The sequence below is a fragment of the Haliotis rubra genome, unplaced genomic scaffold, assembly GCF_003918875.1.
Source record: "Haliotis rubra isolate DU_JTF1 unplaced genomic scaffold, ASM391887v1 Scf2, whole genome shotgun sequence".
Lineage (NCBI taxonomy): Eukaryota > Metazoa > Mollusca > Gastropoda > Lepetellida > Haliotidae > Haliotis > Haliotis rubra.
The window spans coordinates 9279453-9301757 of record NW_025766002.1 but is presented as its reverse complement, the minus strand read 5'-3'; the positions used below and the strand labels follow the sequence as shown (position 1 = coordinate 9301757).

Here is a 22305-nt window from a genome sequence, read left to right as displayed (position 1 = left end):
TTGTACCGTTTTGTCAAGCAGGAGTGATACAGATTCTTGTACCGTTGTCAAGCAGGAGTGATACAGATTCTTGTACCGTTGTAAAGCAGGAGTGATACAGATTCTTGTACCATTGTAAAGCAGGAGTGATACAGATTCTTGTACCATTGTAAAGCAGGAGTGATACAGATTCTTGTACCTAAATTGTAAAGCAGGAGTGATACAGATTCTTGTACCATTGTAAAGCAGGAGTGATACAGATTCTTGTACCATTGTAAAGCAGGAGTGATACAGATTCTTGTACCATTGTAAAGCAGGAGTGATACAGATTCTTGTACCATTGTAAAGCAGGAGTGATACAGATTCTTGTACCATTGTAAAGCAGGAATGATTTACTAACATCAAGGTAAAGAAACAGAGCCCTTATTCTCGAAACGTTCGTAGCCCTACGAATTCGTAATTTTGATCGTAGCCAATGTGTTAAGAATGGGCTTAAGAAGTTAGGAGGGCTACGAAGGTTTCAAGAATAGCTAGCCAGGTTGACTTATGAGTCCTGTCATTGTTACAAGGACAGCAGTCATTCCAGACAAAAACAGATGAGAACTGTTGAAAGGGAATGCACTTCACATGCAGTTTTTTAAACTTTGTGGACTTTTCGGAGCCTATAGTTGAAAATGAAAGCCAAACTTTCAAGGTCAGTGACCCCCTAATTTGCTTTGATTATTTAAACACATTTAGAAATACAGTGGTATCTTACCTTCTCCTGAGAAGAACTCAGTGGGTACAATGTTCTCGTCCCAGATGATGTCTTCTGTTGGATACAGTGGCATGTCATTAATCTCCTCCAGCTGAGATGGGTGACGCTCATGTTTTGACACCTACCAGAACAGATGAATAACATGTCAATAGAAGAATAATCCTCTACCTGTACATGAACATTCAATTCCCACTGACCCATGAAGGTCCAGGATAGAATGAACTTTCAGTAACTCATGCTTGTCGTAAGAGGCGACTAACGGGGTTGGGTGGTCAGGCTCGCTGGCTTGGTTGACACATGTCATCGGTTCCCAATTGCACAGATTGATGCTCATGCTGTTGATCACTGGATTTTCTAGTCCAGACTCGATTATTTACAGACCACCGCCATATAGCTGGAATATTGCTGAGTGCGGCGTAAAACTAAACTCAATATTGCTGAGGTTTAACGTCGTGCTTGAGAATATTTTGCTCATATGACGAATGCATGCTAAACTCTTGTACTAGCCCAGACTGAAGCTGGGTTTATAGTTAGCCCACTGAGATACCACAGTGAAGCATGAATACCCCACTTATACTGACTCCGAGCCGACCAGTCCTTGCTGATGCGAAGCCAGACAGGGCAGCTATACCATAATATGACGCGGTCGGGGATAAATGAATTCCCACAGGAAATACTTTCTGTCAGATGCAGCTATCAAATATGATCTAAATGAGATCCGTGTCACACGATCTTCCAGAACAACTTGAAAACTTGAAAAGAGATTCTGAGATACTCTAGAATACTGCCGGAACACTGGGAGGTACGAAGAGAGAGTATTCCTTTAATACTGCTAAAATCAGCTAATAACTGAAATAGTACTGACATACACAACTGTTTACATTGAGAAAAAAAACAAGATTATTATGCACATAAGACAATGTGCAATCTGATACATTTACTGAATGTGGGACTCACCATGAGATGCAGCATGAATTCTGTGTCATACACATCCTTCTGGCCCTCCTCTGGGTAGGGGAGGTAATTCAGTAGGGCCAGGATCTTGTGCAGGTCCATGTTACTGTCAGAGAGAAAGAAGTATTGTTGAGTGAGTGAGTGAGTGAGTTGGGTTTTACGCTGCTTTTAGCAATATTCCAGCAATATCACAGCGGGGGACACCAGAAATGGGCTTCACACATTGTACCCATGTGGGGAATCCAACCCAGGTCTTCGGCATGACGAGCGAACCACTGGGCTACCCCAACGCCCCAGTATTGTTGAGACTATTGTTAGATCTGTGTTTGTACTGCACATAGCCTGTACATGTGTTCATGCAGCGATGTGCCTAAGTGCCAGGACTGCAGATATTCTTTAACTCATCATGCTCTCTGACTCCATGAAATATCCAAGCGACAATTTATCTATCCTGCTAGTTGTCAAAAATACCAGTATTATTCCAACATGGCTAAAAGTAACAGAATCCCATTGTTCCCTTCTGTGATATATCCACTCCACTCATTCTGGACAAAATATGAATGAAGGAAAACACACAGGGTCAATAAATTCCACAGCTTTCAAAAAGGCACAAACAGAAATCTGTCTATTTATATGTGACTGCCGTTCCTATTGAGATGAATAATTACACAACAATGACTCTGGAATCCTGTAATAGACACAGACTCAACAACAGAGAGAGACAGTGGTGCTACCTGAGAGGCTGGAAGTGTTTGAAGAGGTTCTGTCTAGTGTCCACACTGGCCACATTACAGATGGCAAAACTCTGCAGGTCAGGGTAATGTTGGAACATGACTTTCTGAAAAACAGGAGCAAGAATTGGATCAAATTAGAAAACAACAGAAAACAGACCATATCTATACAACAAAGGAAGGATGAGGACTATTTTTATGGATGTACAACTTCTTTATTCTGTATAAGTGACGTTTCGACATAGATTCTTATGTCGTTGTCAAGCAAGTGATGACACTTCTGATGACACTTGTGATGAAACTTGCTTGACAACGACATTAGAATCTATGTCGAAACGTCGCTTATACAGAATAAAGAAGTTGTATATCTATAAAAATAGTCCTCATCCTTCATCTACCCAACTTCTAGAATGCCAATCAAAGAAGATCTGTATAATATAACGAAGCTAATTCAATTTTCAGACTGCAGCTGTAATTGAGTTAAGAAAGACCAAATCTATTTTGTCAGCATCTGCATAAACCCCTTGAGGGGCCTTCCAGTATCATAGTCACAACATCTCATATTTTCAGATGCTTAGCAAGCATGTAAAAGATTTCCTGGTTCTGCAAATTTCTTCTGAAAGATTGATATTATTGTCATTATTTTCTTGAAAAATGTACATGGATCTAAGCACAGTGATCAAGTATTCTTTTAACTTAAACTATACAGATGAACTTTCATGACTTTAACAGATAAGGGGATGTTTTTGAGTAAAGGACTAGAAAGAGCTAAAGAGTTGTTTTAATAAGATGAGGAAGGGTTACCTGGAGTTTGGTGACCCGATTATAATGAAGGTCGATCCTGTCATGTACGGTCAGGGCCTCCCCAGTCTGCTCATCAATCTCGAAGCCACCATAGACTGCCAGCATGTCAAGGAGCTGCAACAAGAGTGAGTGAGTGAGTGAGTGAAAAGACAAACCAGTGATCAACATCAAGAGCATCCATCTATGCACTTGGGATACACTGACATGTGTCAACCAAGTCAGCCTGACCACCCAATCCCGTTTGATGCCTCTTAAGACAAGCATGGGTTGAAGACCATTCTAACCCAGAACTTCACAGGTATGGAGTGAGTGAGTGAGGTGGGAGGGATGAGTGAGTGAGTGAGTGAGTGAGTGAGTGAGTGCAAAAGCTTTTGATGCTACTGCCCTGACCGAAAGTGAGCCTTCAACCCCTCAGGGGAGAGCTTGCCCTTGAAAGTGCCTTCCGCCACCGTAACAACAACAGAACAGCTGGGTACCCGTGAGTGATATAGAGTACGGACATCCAGCGGTGAGTGCCGTGAGAGTGGTCCCGATGTGGAAGGCTGAGTGAGTGAGTGAATGATCGATCCGTGTGAGTGAGAACTTACATGAGACCCTGAGTGCTTTCCAAAGTTAACAACTGAATGGAAATAGCCGATAGGTGTGAGAAAGTTGGACCGGACAGCCAATCTAGCACAAGTGGAGTGAGCGCAGGTTGAATCCGTGAGTGAGTCGACAGGGGTGTGAAAAGTGGAAATAGTGTGGAGTAGCCACGTGAAATCAGGTTGAAGCCGCCAGGCCTTCTTCCAAGCGAGCTTGCAAAAACTACCAATACTGTGGACTCGAATCCCAGAAAAGGGTCTGCAATGCCCCTAATCTTTATCCTGCGTACTGAGCGTTTAACGAATCGCCTATTGTTCTGCAACTGCTGCAGGAAATAGGGAGAGGTTAGACCTGACAGAGGCCAAGGAACTGGTGGATTTGGGTGGAAGCTCCGTTCCGTGAGTGAGAAGTAATAGAACAGGAGGCTGAGCCAGAAACCTGAGAATTACGGAAACCAGCTCTGTGAGTGAGTAAGCGGTGCCAGTGTAGCGAGCTGGCTAATGAGGGGCGGAGGCATGAGTGACTGCCCGTCCAATCCAGAGGATCGAGCCGTAGCACCCTGGTGAGCCCGGTATCCGAGAGCAGAACACGGGTGTCTGATCGTCCCGCTGAGCAAACAGTCGAGAACTGGGAGGTTGGTTCTGAAAATCTGCCTGTCGAGCATCCCACTGCACATGCGGGGCCAGGATCCGCAAGAGCGCATCCAGCCCCGGAGATAAACAGGAGTACCTGACTTACTCGCACCAGAGAGAAAGAATGGGGACACCTGATTGGACACGAAGCCGCTGGTTGTCCAACTGAAGGCGGACTACCCTGCCCGCGGACAGGTTACCCCGTTGATGTGAACTTGCCCAGCGTATCCAAGGATCCCCCTATGAGGTGTCAAACCGGGGACTGTGAGACTGGCTCCAGATCCTCGTGTGAGTAGAGCCAAAGCTTGCTGTATAGGACGCATCCTCAACCGCCCACCACACTACAGAGATCGTCGCCGCCATATGGCCCCAGTAGAGCGGAGCCAAGTGTGCTTGGTGCCTGGGGCTGGAGAGATCTAATCGGCAGCTCCAAGAAAACCAAGTCCTGGGTGGGTACCAGGTCGGATTTCTTGAGGTTGATTATCCACCCCAGTCAGTCTATCACTGTGTGAGTAGCATCTAGACTCGCTGGCTGCGTGAGCAACCAGTCGTCGAGGAGTGGTTGATGGCAGAAAGGAGTAAGAGAACCGAAGGTACTGCTTGAACATGGGTCATGAATCACGCGAGGTCGAGGTGCAATGAGTGATGAGATCACACCGACGCAGTGTCTCCATCTTGAAGGAACCTTGAACAGATTCAACCCTTGAGGTTGAGAGCGGGGACAGAACCCATAACAATGTACGTGAGTGAGTTGGAGTTTTATGTCCAGCTTTTAGCAATATGTGGGCCTGGGAAAACCCAAGCAATATCATGGTCATGCCTGTCGGCCCATGGAAAACACCGAACAAAGTGAAAGCAAACAAGGCTTCACAGCAGCATTGTACCCATAGTTGGGGACTTCCCCGCCATCAGAGCAATCACGGAAAGTTCGGGCGTAATATAATATAATACAAACAATTATGAAACAACCAACTGTGACTGTTCCTTTTCATAGGCAAATAAAGAGGTGGTGCTCAGAGCATAGTCGCTTTAACCACTAGCTCATGCTACCCATGGCAGTGACAGCAGAAGGAATGATGATACGGGTCTAGGAGCCTACCCAGCATGCTAGCGGGAATAACAAACTGGCTGTGTGTATACATGAGTGATGGAGGAATATTGTGCATATGACACTGTGAAAGTCTTTATGATGGTGTTACTTTCAGGGTTGTCATGACTGATACTTTGTATTGCTATGAGAGTACTGTAGTTTGTGTCAAGCACTGACATAATGCTGATACGAAGTACAACACACTATGTCATGGAATGTACATGAAAAGTGAATATACTGAGGGAAACAAATAAGGGAACAGCTCTCCATTGCAGAGTTCCTTTATTTTTTCTCCGACTTCTACCCACAGTGCAAAACAAAGCCTTTAAAGAAACTTCGAAAAGAATAAAGGAATTTGTTCTTGTGTTCCCATATTGGTTTCTGTCAGTATGCTTAGGTAAGATATGGAGAAGTCATTATTGTGACCACCCATTTTTTTACCACCACTTTTGTCGGCTTTTCCAAATATTCATGGGTACAGGGGAAATCTGGAGAATACCCTAGCAATTGTTTTCTTCCTGAACCCTAAAACAAGTATGTCAATTACACACTGAATTACACATCTATCATTATAATTAACCAGGACCCATTCACTTACACAGCTTCCTTTGGAGTATTATTTGAATATTCTGCTGAGCAAGAGAAATGCTGTGATATAAATTAGAGTGAGTGATATTCCAATTCAGCAATATTCCAGCTATATGGCAGCGGTCTGTAAATAATAGAGTCTGGACCAGACAATCCAGTGATCAACAACATGAGCATCGATCTGTGCAATATGGAACCAATGACATGTGTCAACCAAGTCAGCGCCTGACCACCCGACCCAGTTAGTCGCCTCTTACGACAAGCATGGGTTACTGAAGGCCAAGATTCTAACCCGGACCTTCACGGGTACCCGGTATGCTAAATTAGAGAAAGGAGAATTGCAGAGTATATAGAACTATAGCGATATACATGGAGATTTAATACATTGTCACATCGAGGCAGTTGAACATGCAGAGAACTTGGTTCATCGTAAATCTGAAATATTAACTGACAAAACTGATGTTCTGTTACCTGTCCATAGAGCTTTCCCTCTTCTCTTTTCCCGGAGTTTGGAGAGTTTGCTGCGGACGATGACGTGAGCACTGTCCATGAGGAGATTGAAGAAACGGCGAGTTGGAAGCTGAGCTTCAATGTCGATCATCAGCTCCATGAATCGTTCACAGTACCTCACTTTTGTGTCATCCACTGGACCTAAAGCATGCAATCAATCAAATACTGATGCAACCTTTAAAGGCAATCTTTACTTGAAACCTGAGTTGCCAGTTTTTGTGACAACAATTCGATCTTACTGACAAGAGAGAGGTAAACCCTTAGAAGAAAAAATGTAATGAGATCATTTCAGAAGTCTGGAAGCCCATAAAGGACATAAATGTTTGTTTATTCCTTCCTTGAAAGTTCAAGATCACATTCTGAAAAATCAATCGAAGTTTCAAGATACTCTGTTGTAAATTCTGCATACCGTAATGAAATTACAAAATAACACAATTGATTCCAGGAGCAGACAAACCTGTGGTTGATGGTGTGAACATCAGTCTATATCATGAAAATTTGATGATACTACCTCAACCAGGTTGACCAGAACACTGAATCAGCCAGGTCACAGTGACATATCTGAGGGCAAACCTCTAAATCACGCAAGTCACAGTGACATATCTGAGGGCAAACCTCTAAATCATGCAGGTCACAGTGACATATCTGAGGGGCAGACCTCTAAATGAGCCAGGTCAAAGTGACATATCAAAGAGCAGACCTCTAAACGAGCCTGGAGGTCACAGTGACATATCTGAGGGCATATCACTAAATCAGCCAGTTCATAGTGACACATCGAAGGGCACATCTCTAAATCAGCCAGGTCACAGTGACACATCGAAGGGCAGACCTCTAAATCAGCCAGGTCACAGTGACACATCATGTGGCAGACCTCTAAATCAGCCAGGTCACAGTATCATATCAAAGGGCAAACCTCTATATCATCCAAGTCACAGTGACATATCAAAAGGCAGACCTCTAAATCATCCAGGTCACAGTGACATTTCTGGGGGCAGACCTATATATCAGCCAGTGACCGTGACATATTAAAGGGCAGACCTCTAAATGAGCCAGGTCACAGTGACATACTTACAACTGGTCATAGTGACATACCTGAGGACTGTATAGAGTCCAGGATAGTGAAGTATGTGTTGATCAGTTTTGACAGGAATTCTCTCTCGAACTGGACTTTTTTCCTTTTCTCTTCAGTCAGCTTCTGATCATTCTTTCTGATTGAGTTGAAGAACTTCTTGTATTTTGGATGAGCTTGGAAAAGTTCTTCCAGTCTGCCCTAAAAAACAATTAAATTTAACATATGTGAATGAAATGAGATTTCAAGCCATGTATACACTAGACACGGAAAAACGATGTCACGATACACCAACAACTGCATTTACACACTGCAGCGAGTTTGGGATTCAAACCTGGACTGCTATCTGCATACAGCTACCATACTATTTATGCAACTAAAATCAAAGAAAGGATATTTTTTATTCAGCGCTTTCACCAATAATTGTTTTTCAAAATAATCCAGTCAGGACCAGACTAACATGTTGACTGACATCAGAAGCACAGATCCATACTATTGGTGTATGATGACATACAATCATTCAAGTGTTTGAACCTGACTATGTAATCCATATGAGTGATTAAACCTAATTTTACACCACTTTTAGCAATATTCCAGCAATATCACGGCGGGGGACACCAGAAATGGGCTTTACACATTGTACCCATGTGGGGAATCAAACCCGGGTCTTCGGCATTATGAGCAAACACTTTAACCACTAGGCTACCCCACTGCCCCTACAGAAAACAGGTGTAGCAGGGGTAAATAACTGCCTAGTATAAATAAGCTTAAAATTTACTCGAACGTTGAAATAAGTTTGTTCTCAACCACTCTATTACTGAAAATGAAATAGACTAACTAAGGTTTTCACATGAAACCTTTGTCAACTTTCTAAGAATCCATGTTGCTACAGGCAAGTACATTATTATGTGATGGTGTGTAACAGTGAGAGGAATATCAACATGAAAATGAATATGTAACAGTGTAAATATCGTGGAACAATGTGGAAGTTTACCGGCAGCAGGTTGACCCAGATGGGGAGGGACACCAGTCTCTGGATCTGCTCACGGATCAGGTCGACCTCCTGCAACCATGGTAACAGTTGGTGAAGGTATTTTCTTCAAGGAAAACGCAACACACACTTTAAAGTTTTCAGATTTATTATGCTTGTACGGCATGTATCAGTTTGGACTGATGATAGTTTTATAGCCCAAGCCCACTGATGTACCACGCTGCAGTTGAAGAGAGCTGACACAAGAAACAGAGTTTTTTTAGTAAATAATTCAAAATCAGCTTAATGTTCATAACCATCACTTGTACGATGTTTGAAAACTATATTGAGTTTGCAAGTTGGTGCTCTAAATTTCTCCTGCTGATCTTCTAGTCTATATGATCTCTGAAGATTGATGAGTTTTTCCCATTAGCCTTAGTCAAGACTGAACTGATAGTTGTATACTTGCAGCCCACTGAGATACTGTGCCACAGTTTAACATGGGAGCCTACCAGACTGTTGAAGCAGTGGATGAGGAAGACCAGGAGGAGTGACTTCTCCTTCAGTGTAATGTCTCTCTCCTGTAGTGATGCCTCAAGCACCTGCTGGAAATACTCTGGGAAGTGTTCGGGCTTCTTCTTAAACACCTGGAAACAGAAGTGAGTGAGTGAGTTTTATGCTGATTTTAGCAACATTCCAGCAATATCACGGCGGGGACACCAGAAATGGCTTCACACATTTTGCCCATGTGGGGAATCGAACCCGAGTCTTTGGCGTGATGAACAGACACTTTAGCCTCAAGGCTACCCCAACGCCCTTGGAAACCAGGATGGTAGTACTGGAGAAATACCTCTCGTGAATATATAGTGACACAAGGTCAATCTTAATGTGACAATTTAACCTTTTCTGATTTTGCCAACCATTTTATACTCTACAGATTAAAGACACATCTGTAACTTTAAAGACACAAATACAAAAACACGAACAAATGTCACTGTTTTATAATATAAACATTGAAGTCCATAAAAAATGTCTGAGAAGACAGTACACCCCCTAACATCCCTGTCGGAAGTAATACAGTGCAAGTCCTCTAAACTGGCATTCGTTGGGACCTGAACAAATTGCTGGTATAGAGGGTGTCCCGGTTTAAAGAATTTCCCCTTTTCAACCTGAGAATGATCTTCCGTGTGCCATAACATACGACTGAACAACGTGCTGATAGTCATCATAATCTTTATTCATCATTGTGACATGACAATTAATTTAGAATACAAGTGACAAGTGTCACTCACCAATTTACCTCACCTGCTTAGGCCTAATCCTTATCCATACCCCATGTATCAGGCAACATCAATGAGCTTAATGCCGATGGTAATCCACTGTGTTGCTCATACACATTCAACCAATCAACAGGAGAGCCCGAGATACCGGATGCCAGTTTAGATAGCGTTAATTACTGTACAAACAGTCAATTAGGCGGTCTTTGTTGTGCCGAAATACGGAAGAGACTGACGCTGGATTTGAAGGCATGCAAATGATCATAAATTTACTAGCTTCTGCCGATACCAAATTCTAGTGCCGATATTGAGAGCATGCCGGATTGGAGGGCTGCCGGTTTAGAGGGCTTCCACTGTACCGTATATGACCGTCTATAAGCCGAATTTTGAGGACCAAAAAAAGCAGTCTGTAGAAGGGGGTCGTCTTATCCATGGGCTACGCTTTCGTCAAACTTATATATAATCAAAAATATAATACAGAATACCATTATTTAACTCAAAGAAATATATCCTAGCATTAAGATTACCGTGTGTATTTGAGCCGGAAATAGCAATCAGCTGTGCACACGTTTCCCAGCCAACGGGATGAATTCTGACACAGTCCTCAGTAAAATATAATACAGAATACTATTATTTAACCCAAAGAAATATATCCTAGCATTGTGTAATTTTATTTACAGTTTTTATGTAAAATATATATAATCAACACTAAGGTACGGACCCTCATGAACGTGGTAAGCACATGGAATGGGGTAAAATAAGGAAGCCATTTAAATTCACACATTTTTACCGATGTTACTGTAAACTAGCAGTCAATGGAAAACGAGGCGGTAATCAGTTAGTGATTGTTGAATGGGGTAAAATAAACAAGCCAGTTTGTTGCTACAATAAATATGATATTTAGAGAAGCAAAATATATTATGCATTTTCTGTCAACTACACTTCGTTTCGATCCGTGAGTAGACACAATATATATGACAGTGAATTCTTTGAATAATGTGGACCAAAGTTATAATTATTGGTAACTGCCAGTTGTCTGTGGTCTGTGTTTGCCGCGATTAGGACCCCATTGAGGGGGATCGACTTATGCACGAAACATACCATTTTGACACTGATTTTAAGGGTCAAGTTTGGGGGTCGTCTTATCCATGGGGTCGTCTTATAGACGGTCATATACGGTATATGTTTCTTTTACTGCAAAATTAGTAAACATCTTGATCTTTCAACAAACCTGGTACTTTAGCCCTTTTACCCTTTAAACCACCAAACCCAAATACCCTGATGCAAAATAACACAACGTGAACAGCAAATGCAAATACACATAAAAATCTATCATTTCAGAATTATGACTCTTTAGTCCTAAATAAAGTGACCACTTACCTCCCATGCTGGCACTCTTTCTCTTATCTTCTCATTCACGATGATTGCTATTGACATCATGTGGGCAGTGCTTGTCTGGAAATGACACAATACTATGTATGTATTTTACAACATTTACATTTGTTTTGAAATGTACCTGATACATTTATTGATGACTGCACGATGTATTCTTTCATTTCTTTTTGCATTGATGATGATTAAGTAGGTGTGAAAACATATTACTCTAAATAAGTTGATGTTCACATCACTGTAGTTAATCTTGCATGTCATCAACTGTAATCAAAACCTCCTGTTCTTAACATGATTACATTCTTTTGAGGTGAGGTGAGGGGAAATGGGTTTTAACGTTGCACTAAAAAATATTTTGCTCATATGACGACGTGCATGTGTGTGTATGTGTGGCTGCTTGCACTAGCCCAGACTAAAGCTAGTTTTATAGTGCTAGCTCACTGAGATACCATGCCGCAGTGAAGCATGAATACCCCATTCAGACACATTATACTGACTCCGAGCCGACCAGTCCTTGTTGTACCCATTAATGCCGAGCGCCAGACAGGGGCCAACAAGTACCATATTTTAACGTCATTCTTTGAGTAACACATTTTTCCCAAACAACCAGGATTCATAATGATAACATACTTTGAAGTCAGAACTCCATGTTTGCCTCATTCCGTTGTAATTTACCACCATGGAAGAACGTCAAAGAGGAATATAAATTGCTTTCTGGGTTTCAAATTTATTTTACTTTAGGAGCACTCTGAATTTGACATATCTGCTTTTGTTTGTAATCATAGAAATGAAAGTATCTTCTAAAAATAATAAAGCTTCTGTGAACTTGTAATGGATTTTAAACGTCAGAATATAGTACAATCTCACCTTTCAAACATGGTAATATGGTAAAATCTCACCTTTCAAAAATGGGAACGTAAAAAGATTCTCACCTTTCTGGGATCATAATTAGGCCACAGGTAATTCTCCAGGTATCGACTGGGAATATACAAAGAACAAACCATGAAAACAGATGGATATTATTCTAAAAAAGATCACAGTAGGTATGTTGAACAGAGAATTCTTTCAACACAATATACAAATAGCTTTCATTTTAAATTCATTCATATATATTTATGATGACACCTGTTACTACTTTGTGGAAAAAGTTTAACAATCTTTCTTGCATGACAATTCTACACCAGGTTCTTCAAACACCTTGAAATACATTGGGCGAATGTGGTGTAACAGTAAAGTATTTCTGCACAATTCACGGTCAAATGTTCCCAACTCTGAGCATTTAAACAAGTACTGCCAAGCAAGCATTGTGTAGATGACCAAACGCCTGTGTCCATCACTTTAACTTCATGATGACACATGATATTAAGCTAGACACATTGTCTACTGTATATTATAGGTGGTCTGTTTAGTACTCAGTGTCACAAAGTGGCCATATGTACTGGTATTGACAGGAGAAAAGTATACATTCAGATCTACAGGCGATGAAACAAATATGATAACCATGAAATTACTCACCTGAATTCCAACATCATTATACGTCTCGTGGAAAATCTGCAAAATAATTAAGCTGACTGACTGAGTTTAGTTTTACGCCGCTTTTAGCAATATTCCAGCAATATCACGGCGGGGGACGCAAAATAATTAAGAATGGTGTAAGCAATATCCCTTAGTTCTAGAGTATGGCTGCCACTTGCTATGTTCAATAAGACCCTTCCCTACGTAATGAAGGTTTCACCAGAAGCAAATTGTTGTGTCTTACTTCCACACTGCTACTGGATGAAATATATTTCAGACACAAAACAGACAATTCATGCTATTTGAATCATCAAAACTAATTCAAACTGTACATTGTATGTTATATATAAATGACATTTGTATTCTGATCAGTTATATAGTCAAAGTTTGGATTTCAGTGGTTGATTTATTTCAGTCAAACATTGATATCCTAATCTACAATACACTAATGACATCTGAGCATAAGCAATAAGATGCAACATAACAAGCAAATATATGCACATTTATGTTACAAGACAACCTTCAAAATAAAACGTTTAACCACCTACTGTCAACTGCTTACAGTATAAGTTTTGAAAATATTGCTTTGTTCATTATCATGCGTATAAAGAGAAATCCACTCTGCTACTGAGCACCGTATATGCTTGTGCTATAGATCTGTGGCCTTAGTTCTAAATAGAGACTGATCCACTCAGTAATATTTAAATACAATACGTATGTTACTCACTTGGAGGCAACAACTTCATTTTTGTAGAGATCTTCAACAATCTGAAAACAGGAGTGAGTGAGTTGGGTTTTACACCGCTTTTAGCAATATGCCAGCAATATCATGACGGGGGACACTAGAAATGGGCTTCACACATTGTACCCACGTGGGAAATCGAACCCGGGTCTTTGGCGTGACAAGCGAACGCTGTAACCACTAGGCTACCCCACTGCCCCTACAGAAAACAGGTGTAGCAGGGGTAAATAACTGCCCAGTATAAATAAGCTTAAAACAGGAATACAGATGTCAATAATGGCTATACTCACGATAATTTGGATTACTGACATCTGTATCGTGTTGACAGTTTCTATGTCATAGCTTGCCATACATATATACAACTGAAGAATGTTGAACATCTGAAAATTTAAATCTGACACCATTCCATGATGAACCCCATAGCTTTCTAAAACATACCATTTAACACATAAAAAAAAGTGTCATGATGAAAAGGGGCATGTTGCCTCAGTTACATTATATCTCAAGAATTGTCTACCTGTGGCTTAAATGTTGATCCTTCCTTCAAAGCCTGTTCAATCCAGTACTGACTGGCAACCTGCAAAAATAGAGTCAATCGTTTCACTCGAAGACGTGATTTACATACAATGGTAAAATGTTGGTATTTATCTATTAGACTCTGATATCTGGTTCCATGTATACTGCAAATATATTACTCATATGCAGTGTATGAAATAAGGTCCGTCCGACCGCACAAGACGGGTTGATTTCAGACGGACGCTCTAGATTTACAGCTAACCAGCCTGATGGTCTGGTAAGAATTTGAGATGTTATATACATCTGAGTCATATCTTGGTGCCTGGTCTTGTTAAATCTGGTTTGGACGGGTAACATTTTGAGTTACCAGCCCTGATGTCTGGCTGGGTTTTTGGCTTATTTCATACACTGTCATATGAAATAGTATCTATAGTATTGATCTATGATATCATAGTTGAACTGAGATGTAACATTATGAACTGATCTTCAGTTAAAGTTGTCGCTTTACCATGTTTATCATTGTTTACTATCACACTCAGGGGTGGAAATAACTTTAAAATTGATAGTATACTCCGGTACAGTGACACATGTAATGTCACTTGCCCTGATAATTTTTCCACTATACCGACCGTTTTCCTGCTGATTTTTTAAATACACAACATAATTAACATTGGAAAGTCAACTGGACATCGGTACAGTGTGATATACAAATTTGCTTGCCCGACAGAAAAAAGCACTGGACTCGGACGTCGGGCAATGGGTTATTTCCACCCCTGACACTGTACTGTTGACTACTCACCTGCATTATGGTGTCACCCTGGATCTGTTCCACTGTCAGGGACAGACTTTTCTTCCCACTGGGAGCACTCATGATGATAAGTTGTGTCAGTCAATTTGATCAAAACTGAAGGTGATAAACCTGAAAATTAATCATCATGTGTGTTACATTTATGGCAAAATATCAAAATATATTATTATTATTAACCAATCTTGATTATGTTGTCTAGACTTAATGATTTGGGTTTTAGCATTGTGTTTGCAGCTAGTAAATAAATCATTATATGAGTTTGGATGAAACAATACAATGATTGATGTTATAAACAATCCACTTTGTCAGGGTACAATGACACTCATTCATTGATGACATGCAGCAAAATAAAAGTGAACCATACACACTAAGTCAAAACTGTCAGTTTGATAGCCCTGGCACACTATAAATATCTAAAATTGTAAAAACTAAAATTCAAAATATTTGAAATTGTCTGGTGAAACGTAGAATTTAACAATACAATTATACAACAATTGTTGACAGGTGGACAGTTTTACAAAACATACTTACTCACTTGACTTGATGTATGTTGATTGTTTATGTAGAACAAAGCTTGAGAATAATCATAGTTAACCGGCTTTTTCTCTTCATAAAACGTTCTTCGCATGTGCCGGAAGTTGATTTCCGGAAGTCAACAAAAGAAGCAGAGGTACGAGAACATTGTTTCGTATAAAGTTGTTGGAGCCACCGTTTCGTAACAATTCCCGCGTGGCAAAGAAGACTGATAAATTGATAATGTATTGCCCTCTGTTTTTTAACCCTCCAACGTTATTGGATGGTTAAGAGAATGCATGCCGAATCTATTTTTGCTCCTGGCACTGTCCACAAAATCGGCAATAAAGTGCAATGAAAAGAATAAAAAATTCTAAATCAAGCCAAATGGCAGCAGAGTCCCTTTATTTTCGACTTCGCTTGTACTCTTCAGCTGGTTAAAGAACTAACTCTCCACATTCGTACGATGTAACCGCTGTCTAAATTGATGGAATTTAATCAACTGGGTTGAATTTACTCAGTCTAATATTATGCACCTCGTGTATATACGGGGCGGTGGGGTAACCTAGTGGTTAGACTACAAAACTCGTCTCTGAAATGAACATATTTTATGGAAAATAAAAGTTTTTAAATTAAAATTATATGTACAGTAAAAAGGAGCCCCAGAGACTTTCTTCATTTTCAGATCTAGACTTGCCACATGTTCTAGACTTGCGTGGGCTTTCTTGGATATATTTGCTTCAGGGTATGTATGACAGACTACCTATAATGGTTAAAGCGTTCGCTCGTCGCATCGGTTCTATACCCCACATGGACACGATGTGTGAAGCCCATTTCTGGCGTCCCCTGTCCTGATATTTCTAAAAGCGACTTTAAACTAAACTCGCTCAATCATACACGCATGCACCATACAGATGGCCCGAACAGGGTTTGACCTTAGCCCTGAAACGCTGCAGGTCCTAACAGGGAGACTATATTGTAGATGTTCCCTGGTCCTGAGGACCCACAACCATAAACAGTTGTGGGTCCTGATCAGAATGAGTATGCCCTATAGTTTAATATGGAAATAATACTCTTAGTTATTGGGGATGTAAAAGCTGTCGACCATAAGGACCTGCAGAAAACAAAAACCGTGGGCTTTGGGTCTGAGGACCGACGTTAATTTCGAACGCTGCGGCTCTTGAAATAAAACACACGTTTGAAATGAAGTCCGTGATCGGTAAAAACTAATTCCAATTAAGTAGTAAATATTTCCTTAGAGACCTCTAATGTATCTAATATATGTTGTTTCGCGTCCATCCCCAATAACTTGCATAACTCGATGATGATCATGGGTGGACCCAGGACTTCTGAAAGGAGAGGTTCAGGAGGTTCGAACTCCCTGAACCCCCCATTGGCTCCGCCAACGCAAAAAAAATCTTCAATGTGACATTAAGTCATTTTCCAAGGGGGCGTTCGAACAAAAAACAACCCCCGGATCCGCCACTGATGATCATGAAGGGTCAGGGTCACTGTCGCTCCAACGTGGCTTTCGGAGACGTTTCGATCGAGTCAGAGAGAGAGAGGTGGAGTGAAATGAGCATTATACGTACATAGCAAGTAATATATGCCAGCGTCCGTGTGTGTGTGTGTGTGTGTGCGTGCGTGTGCGCATCCTAGTCCGGACGAATGCAGATTTTAAACTGAGATATTGTATACTGACTGAGTAGGTCAGTCCTTATTATCCCACAATCCCTGGCGCCAGGCAAGGTAACAAGTACAATCTGTTGAGTGTTATGACGCGGCCGGGGATGGAACCACCACTACCACCACTACAATTCTAGATCTGCACACTACATCAATTAGGCGCTGCACCAAGGAGAGACAAGAAATCGTAAACAATCATCATGGAAGCGAATCACATGATTCACATCTTTACCATTCATCACACATGCACACTTCTCTAGCCTATCAACTGTAGACACTTTGAAACGTTTTTACTGTACAACATGACAAAATAACATGATATAATAACAGGCAACTTATAAATCTACTACTCAATACCAAAAGGATGCAATATTTCTTGCTGTCCCCATGTCGGGTTACTACTAAAATATTGCATCTTTTTAGCGGTCATTTAAGCACTCGTAAAATACTTTTTCTTGCAAGACGCACAGGCTGTTGGGACAATATCTACTGGCAAAAAACTGTTGAAATGAGGTGGAGAATGTAGGTTGACAGATTCAGCGTACAGTACAGTTACGCTGTTTGGCAAAAGAAAGATTTCGTTCATGTTTCAGACCTTAGATTTGCAATGTTTCGTTGATTGTTCTATTACGTTTGTCATTTTTTTGTCACATCCACTTTTTACGCGCAATCTGTATTTTTCCCGACACGTATAAACAGGAAAGAAACATGCACCAGTTACAGAACTGCAACAATATGTTACGACACCCAGTCCATGTTCCATACAATATAACGTATGTTTAGGATTCTTTAAATCGAAGTTGGTCTTAATCTAACCGTCCTATCCAATTAGGTGGTGACAACAACCTATGAATAATATTTGTTATAGTAACATACCTTCGATGTAGACAAGAATAAAAATGACAAAAATAAAAATCTGCGTGCCCCGGGATTCCTTCAATATTATACTGACTAAGGCAAGTATCCAGGCGTGTTCCAACGTAGAAATGGTATGAGGTTATATAATGTTTTGAGTGAGTCGCGTCACCAGAAAGTTATAACTGAATCAGGTATAAAACAGGGAATGGTCTCAAACAAAATCTGAAAACAAACAATATGAAAAATAGGAAATTCAAATAAAACAAATAAATAGAGGTTAATATCTATAAGTTTCAAAACCGCACGAATAAACCCTGTCAGAGATCGCGGTCTCTAACATTTATTCAGGCCTGAGTAATATACTGCCGGGCAACAGAAGTACACCATGCATTAGTGTTTGATGATGTTCAAAACTACAATATACGCGCAATAATAATTCGGTGTTGATATATATATATATATTTTACTTTCGTTTGCTGACTATTCAACGAAACTAACGCTGTATATATACTTTTGATTGTAACAAATAAACCCCTTTAAATTGAAAAGGAGCCCCAGGGAGACCTGAACCTGGGCAAATATTGACTTGCTTCAGTTAGGGATTTGGCATTGCAGGGAGGGCCAGGCTGTAGGGAAAAAAATCAGGGTTCAGGGACTGTGAGACAGACTAAGTATTCAACGTATTTAGTAACATACGTTTTCGTAACATTAAATGTTCCATTCGTTTGTCAAATCCAACTTTCAAATGTGTTCTTTTGGCCGGCAGTGTATTTATAAATCGAATTTGGTTTCCACGTCACTGTGTTAACCATCAAAGTGTTTATCAGTCTATGAAGTTTATTTACTTATGGATAGGTACTTTCGATATTAAAATCCCTGGAATATATGTACAGGGATGAAATTAACTTGTTTATTTATCTCAGTTGTTTATCGCGGCGTATTGCTTCATTCAGAGACCATATAATATTATATGGTCTCTGCTTCAATGAAATCATCTCATAGATTCGAGCAGTTTTGACTTATGTGAGATCGGTTACTGTTTATAGCGAATAGATCACGTGAATCACGTGTTTGTTATCTATTTCACTAGTAACAATAGGCTATACAGGTCTAATTTCGTTTGAAAAACACATCGTCTTTCTTTGTCGTACGACAGGTGCGACGATGCGTTACAACCAATGAAAATACTCGTGGTAAATAACGGCAGCTCTTGCTGTCCAATCGTATACGAGATAACAAACCAGTTGCCGGTGAATCTCATAGTCGGCATCACAACCGAAGATGGCGGATAGCGAGAACTCGGTAGAAATGGAGGGACTTTACCAGCCCCCAAACGAGCTTCAGAAAGATGCTCATGTCAAGAGCTTTGATCAGTATAAAGAAATGTACAAGAAGTCCGTTGAAGAGCCAGAAGAATTTTGGAAAGAGATTGCAAAGGAATTTTATTGGAAGTCGCCCCCCACTGGCCGGTTTCTTGAGTACAACTTCGACTATACACAAGGACCCATATCCATCAAATGGATGGAAGGAGCGAAAACTAACATCTGCTACAACGTGCTTGACAGAAACATCGAACGTGGTTTGGGAGACAAGATAGCATTTTATTGGTAAGACTGTCATACATGTTTTGTGTTTATATGTAGCATATATGAGTGCCAAATGAGCCAAGTGTTGACAGGGCCATCCAAACTTGTGACGTCACTGTGCCTTTGACGTAATATCGTGGAAATTGACGCATCTTCGATCGATGGGTGAAATATTCAAATGTTTACAATGCTTAAAAAAACAACTAGTTAGTGGTTGCTGTGATGTCCTTGGTGTACATTTCAACTGCAAGCGAACAATGTTTTCTTTGTTTATATTTTATTAAAGGACAACAGTGCATATGACTTCCACTCTGTTAAGAATTAACATGGTTACATTGTAAGTTTGTGTGCATATACAGGTAGATTCGTGTGTCTAAATAACGTGATAACATTGAAGGATATCCCCATTTAATCTGATAATCTACTTGTCCAAACATACTCAGGACACCAGGCTTGCCCTTTATTTGTTGTAAGAGGCATCTAATGGGATCGGGTGGTCAGACTCGCTGACTTGGTTGACACTTGTCAGTGTATCCCAGTTGTGTAGATCGGTGCTGATGCTGTTGATCACTGGATTGTCTGTGGTTCAGCCAGCTAAACGTCGTTTAGCTGGCTGAACTAGATTGTCTGGTTCAAACTCGATTATATACAGGCCACTGCAATATACCTGGAATATTGCTGAGTGCAGTATTAAATAACCAACCAACCTTAATTTGTTTATCATTTATGGTTGCAGTGAATAAGTGAATCAGTGGCAGTTATAGTTCAAAAACAATGTATAACAATGTCCAAAGAAAATAATTACAAAAGTAGCATGAGAAAATCTTCAGCATGTTTGACCCAGGTTGACAAAAATCTATTCTTTCTCAGTTAGATATATTGTCAACATGACCAATTCAAACTTAATTTTAAAAAAAGCCCACAAATAACAGAAACATCAATTTTGTGAAAAAAGTGTAAATGTTTACTGATTTCATGTTTATGTCAGCTTATTGTATTTACAATGCTGACTAGCTGTGCTAGCATGACTAATATTTTGTAGTAGTTACTAGTCCTTTTGACTAGTACCAAACAAAAAGAAGACACACAGCAGTCTTCCAAATCTTGTTACTGGCTTTTAGTGTATTTGACTGGACTTCCCTCATGATATCATTTTGAATAGGTTTTTGTCTTATATGACCATAAAGTCTTAAATTACCATGCTCAGACCAGACCAATTTTATTTCTTGTTTTATGGATTCGCTAGTCATATTTTTTCAAGAATAAGAAAAAGAATAATAATGAATTTTCCCCACTAAAAAAATAAATCCTACTGTTTGTATTGGCCAAAAATGTAAGTGTACAAGAGAGTCTCTTTTTACATTGTCATTTTTCATCCATATACACTTCATAAATTGCCACAAGTAAAATCCTTTTTGTACTGAAAAGGAACATTATTTTGACTGGTGAATCTTTCTCTCCCCCCTCTCTCTCTCTCTCTCTCTCTCTCTTCCTTCCTCTCTCTCTGTCCTCTCTCTCTCTCTCTCTCTCTTTCCCCCCCCCCCCCCTTAGGTTTCCTAAGAATAAAACAAGAAATAAGATTGGTCTGGCCTTATCAAATGAATCAAAAACCTACCCCACTCAGGCAAAATACCTAAGTGGCAAAGTTTGCAAACAGCTACTGCTCAGACATATAGTCTCTTTTCATCATATTTGCAAACACTGAGTTCTGTTGTCATGTCTTTGGTAGCCAAGGAACTCCAGTCAGCATATTATCTAATGAAGCCCATTCATATTGCAAGTTCATCAAAGGTTCACTACTTAATGTATTCAGTCGGGAGTATGGCTGAATAAGGCTGACATAAGCCAATCACATGGTCAGTGATATCCCTTGCTGTGATGACAGGCTTGTGACAGCTGTTGCATTATCTAACCCACAGTTATGGGAGTTTTAATCAATGTCCTGTTCCGATGTTTGAAGATAACAGGTTAGATAATTGTGAGATGTATATTATAATTACCAGATGTGTCTGTCACACAGTGACTGTTGTGACTTAAAATGAAAAAAAAAAATATGTCTCAATTTTTAAAAGCAGATCAAGGTTCCATTTAACCGAGATTCCATTCATAATGTTCATTAGAGTTTAGATACCAATAAGAGTCCAGTGTCTATTGGTCATCCTTAGAAATCACATTTTCAAAATATTTTGTGTCATATGAACAGCTGATCGATCATCGAGGCAGTGATAAATTGCTTTGGCAACAGTAACATGAACAAACGGGTGGAAAATCATGGCTTTAAATGTATATAATGCTAGGGCCCTCATAACAATGTTCAGGTGTGCAGTTTAAGTGTGCCAAAGAGAAAGCATTTTATCCATCTTCAAATTCAGTGAATTTCATTTTATCACAAGTGATGTGATAAGAAGTTATATTCTTTACTCAACTTGTTTGCACAGGTAGCCTTTCCAAAAAACATTCGCCACTGACCTCAAATCATATACATCCTTATTCTGCATGTTCTAAGTGTGCAATTACAATTTTAATCAAGCCATTAGCATGAGTAGCACTTTGAACTGAGAGATTTTTCCTATCATGTTAAGTCCTTGTTAACATTCAACCGACAGCATTGTGACTGCAGAAATAATCAGTTTTAAGAGATACATTTTTAGTCTCTAACCAGGTTTGTTCACGTTCGTGCACTAGACACAGTTTCAACTCCTCAGCCTAAACTTATTGGTGGACACATCAAGATGGACCTGCTTGAGTG

The 22305-nt window shown here is 40.1% G+C and overlaps 2 protein-coding genes across 4 annotated transcripts in view; one reads left to right on the top strand and one right to left on the bottom strand.

Annotated features, from left to right (window-relative positions):
* The window catches only part of LOC124275495 (RNA helicase aquarius-like), an 82699-nt gene extending 67118 nt beyond the window's left edge, over window positions 1-15581 (bottom strand). Inside the window, 16 exon segments of the mRNA XM_046711079.1 lie at window positions 737-857; window positions 1694-1796; window positions 2425-2528; window positions 3226-3339; window positions 6589-6618; window positions 6620-6768; window positions 7720-7897; window positions 8691-8759; window positions 9179-9313; window positions 11324-11398; window positions 12265-12310; window positions 12848-12883; window positions 13575-13615; window positions 14107-14166; window positions 14905-15024; window positions 15445-15581. Coding sequence (XP_046567035.1) covers window positions 737-857; window positions 1694-1796; window positions 2425-2528; window positions 3226-3339; window positions 6589-6618; window positions 6620-6768; window positions 7720-7897; window positions 8691-8759; window positions 9179-9313; window positions 11324-11398; window positions 12265-12310; window positions 12848-12883; window positions 13575-13615; window positions 14107-14166; window positions 14905-14976 — 1333 coding nt within the window. The 5' untranslated portion in view covers window positions 14977-15024; window positions 15445-15581.
* A 3642-nt stretch (window positions 15582-19223) lies between these two features.
* LOC124275494 (acetyl-coenzyme A synthetase, cytoplasmic-like) overlaps window positions 19224-22305 on the top strand; it is a 44634-nt gene continuing 41552 nt past the window's right edge. For 2 of the 3 annotated variants that reach the window (XR_006898302.1, XM_046711077.1), the window contains exon 1: window positions 19225-19577. Coding sequence is in view for 2 of the 3 variants with exons in the window: in XM_046711077.1 (XP_046567033.1) it covers window positions 19252-19577 (326 nt within the window). In the remaining variant the exon portion in view is untranslated. Of the gene's footprint in view, window positions 19578-22305 lie in introns of all 3 variants that reach the window. The other variant, XM_046711078.1, reaches the window with a different exon arrangement.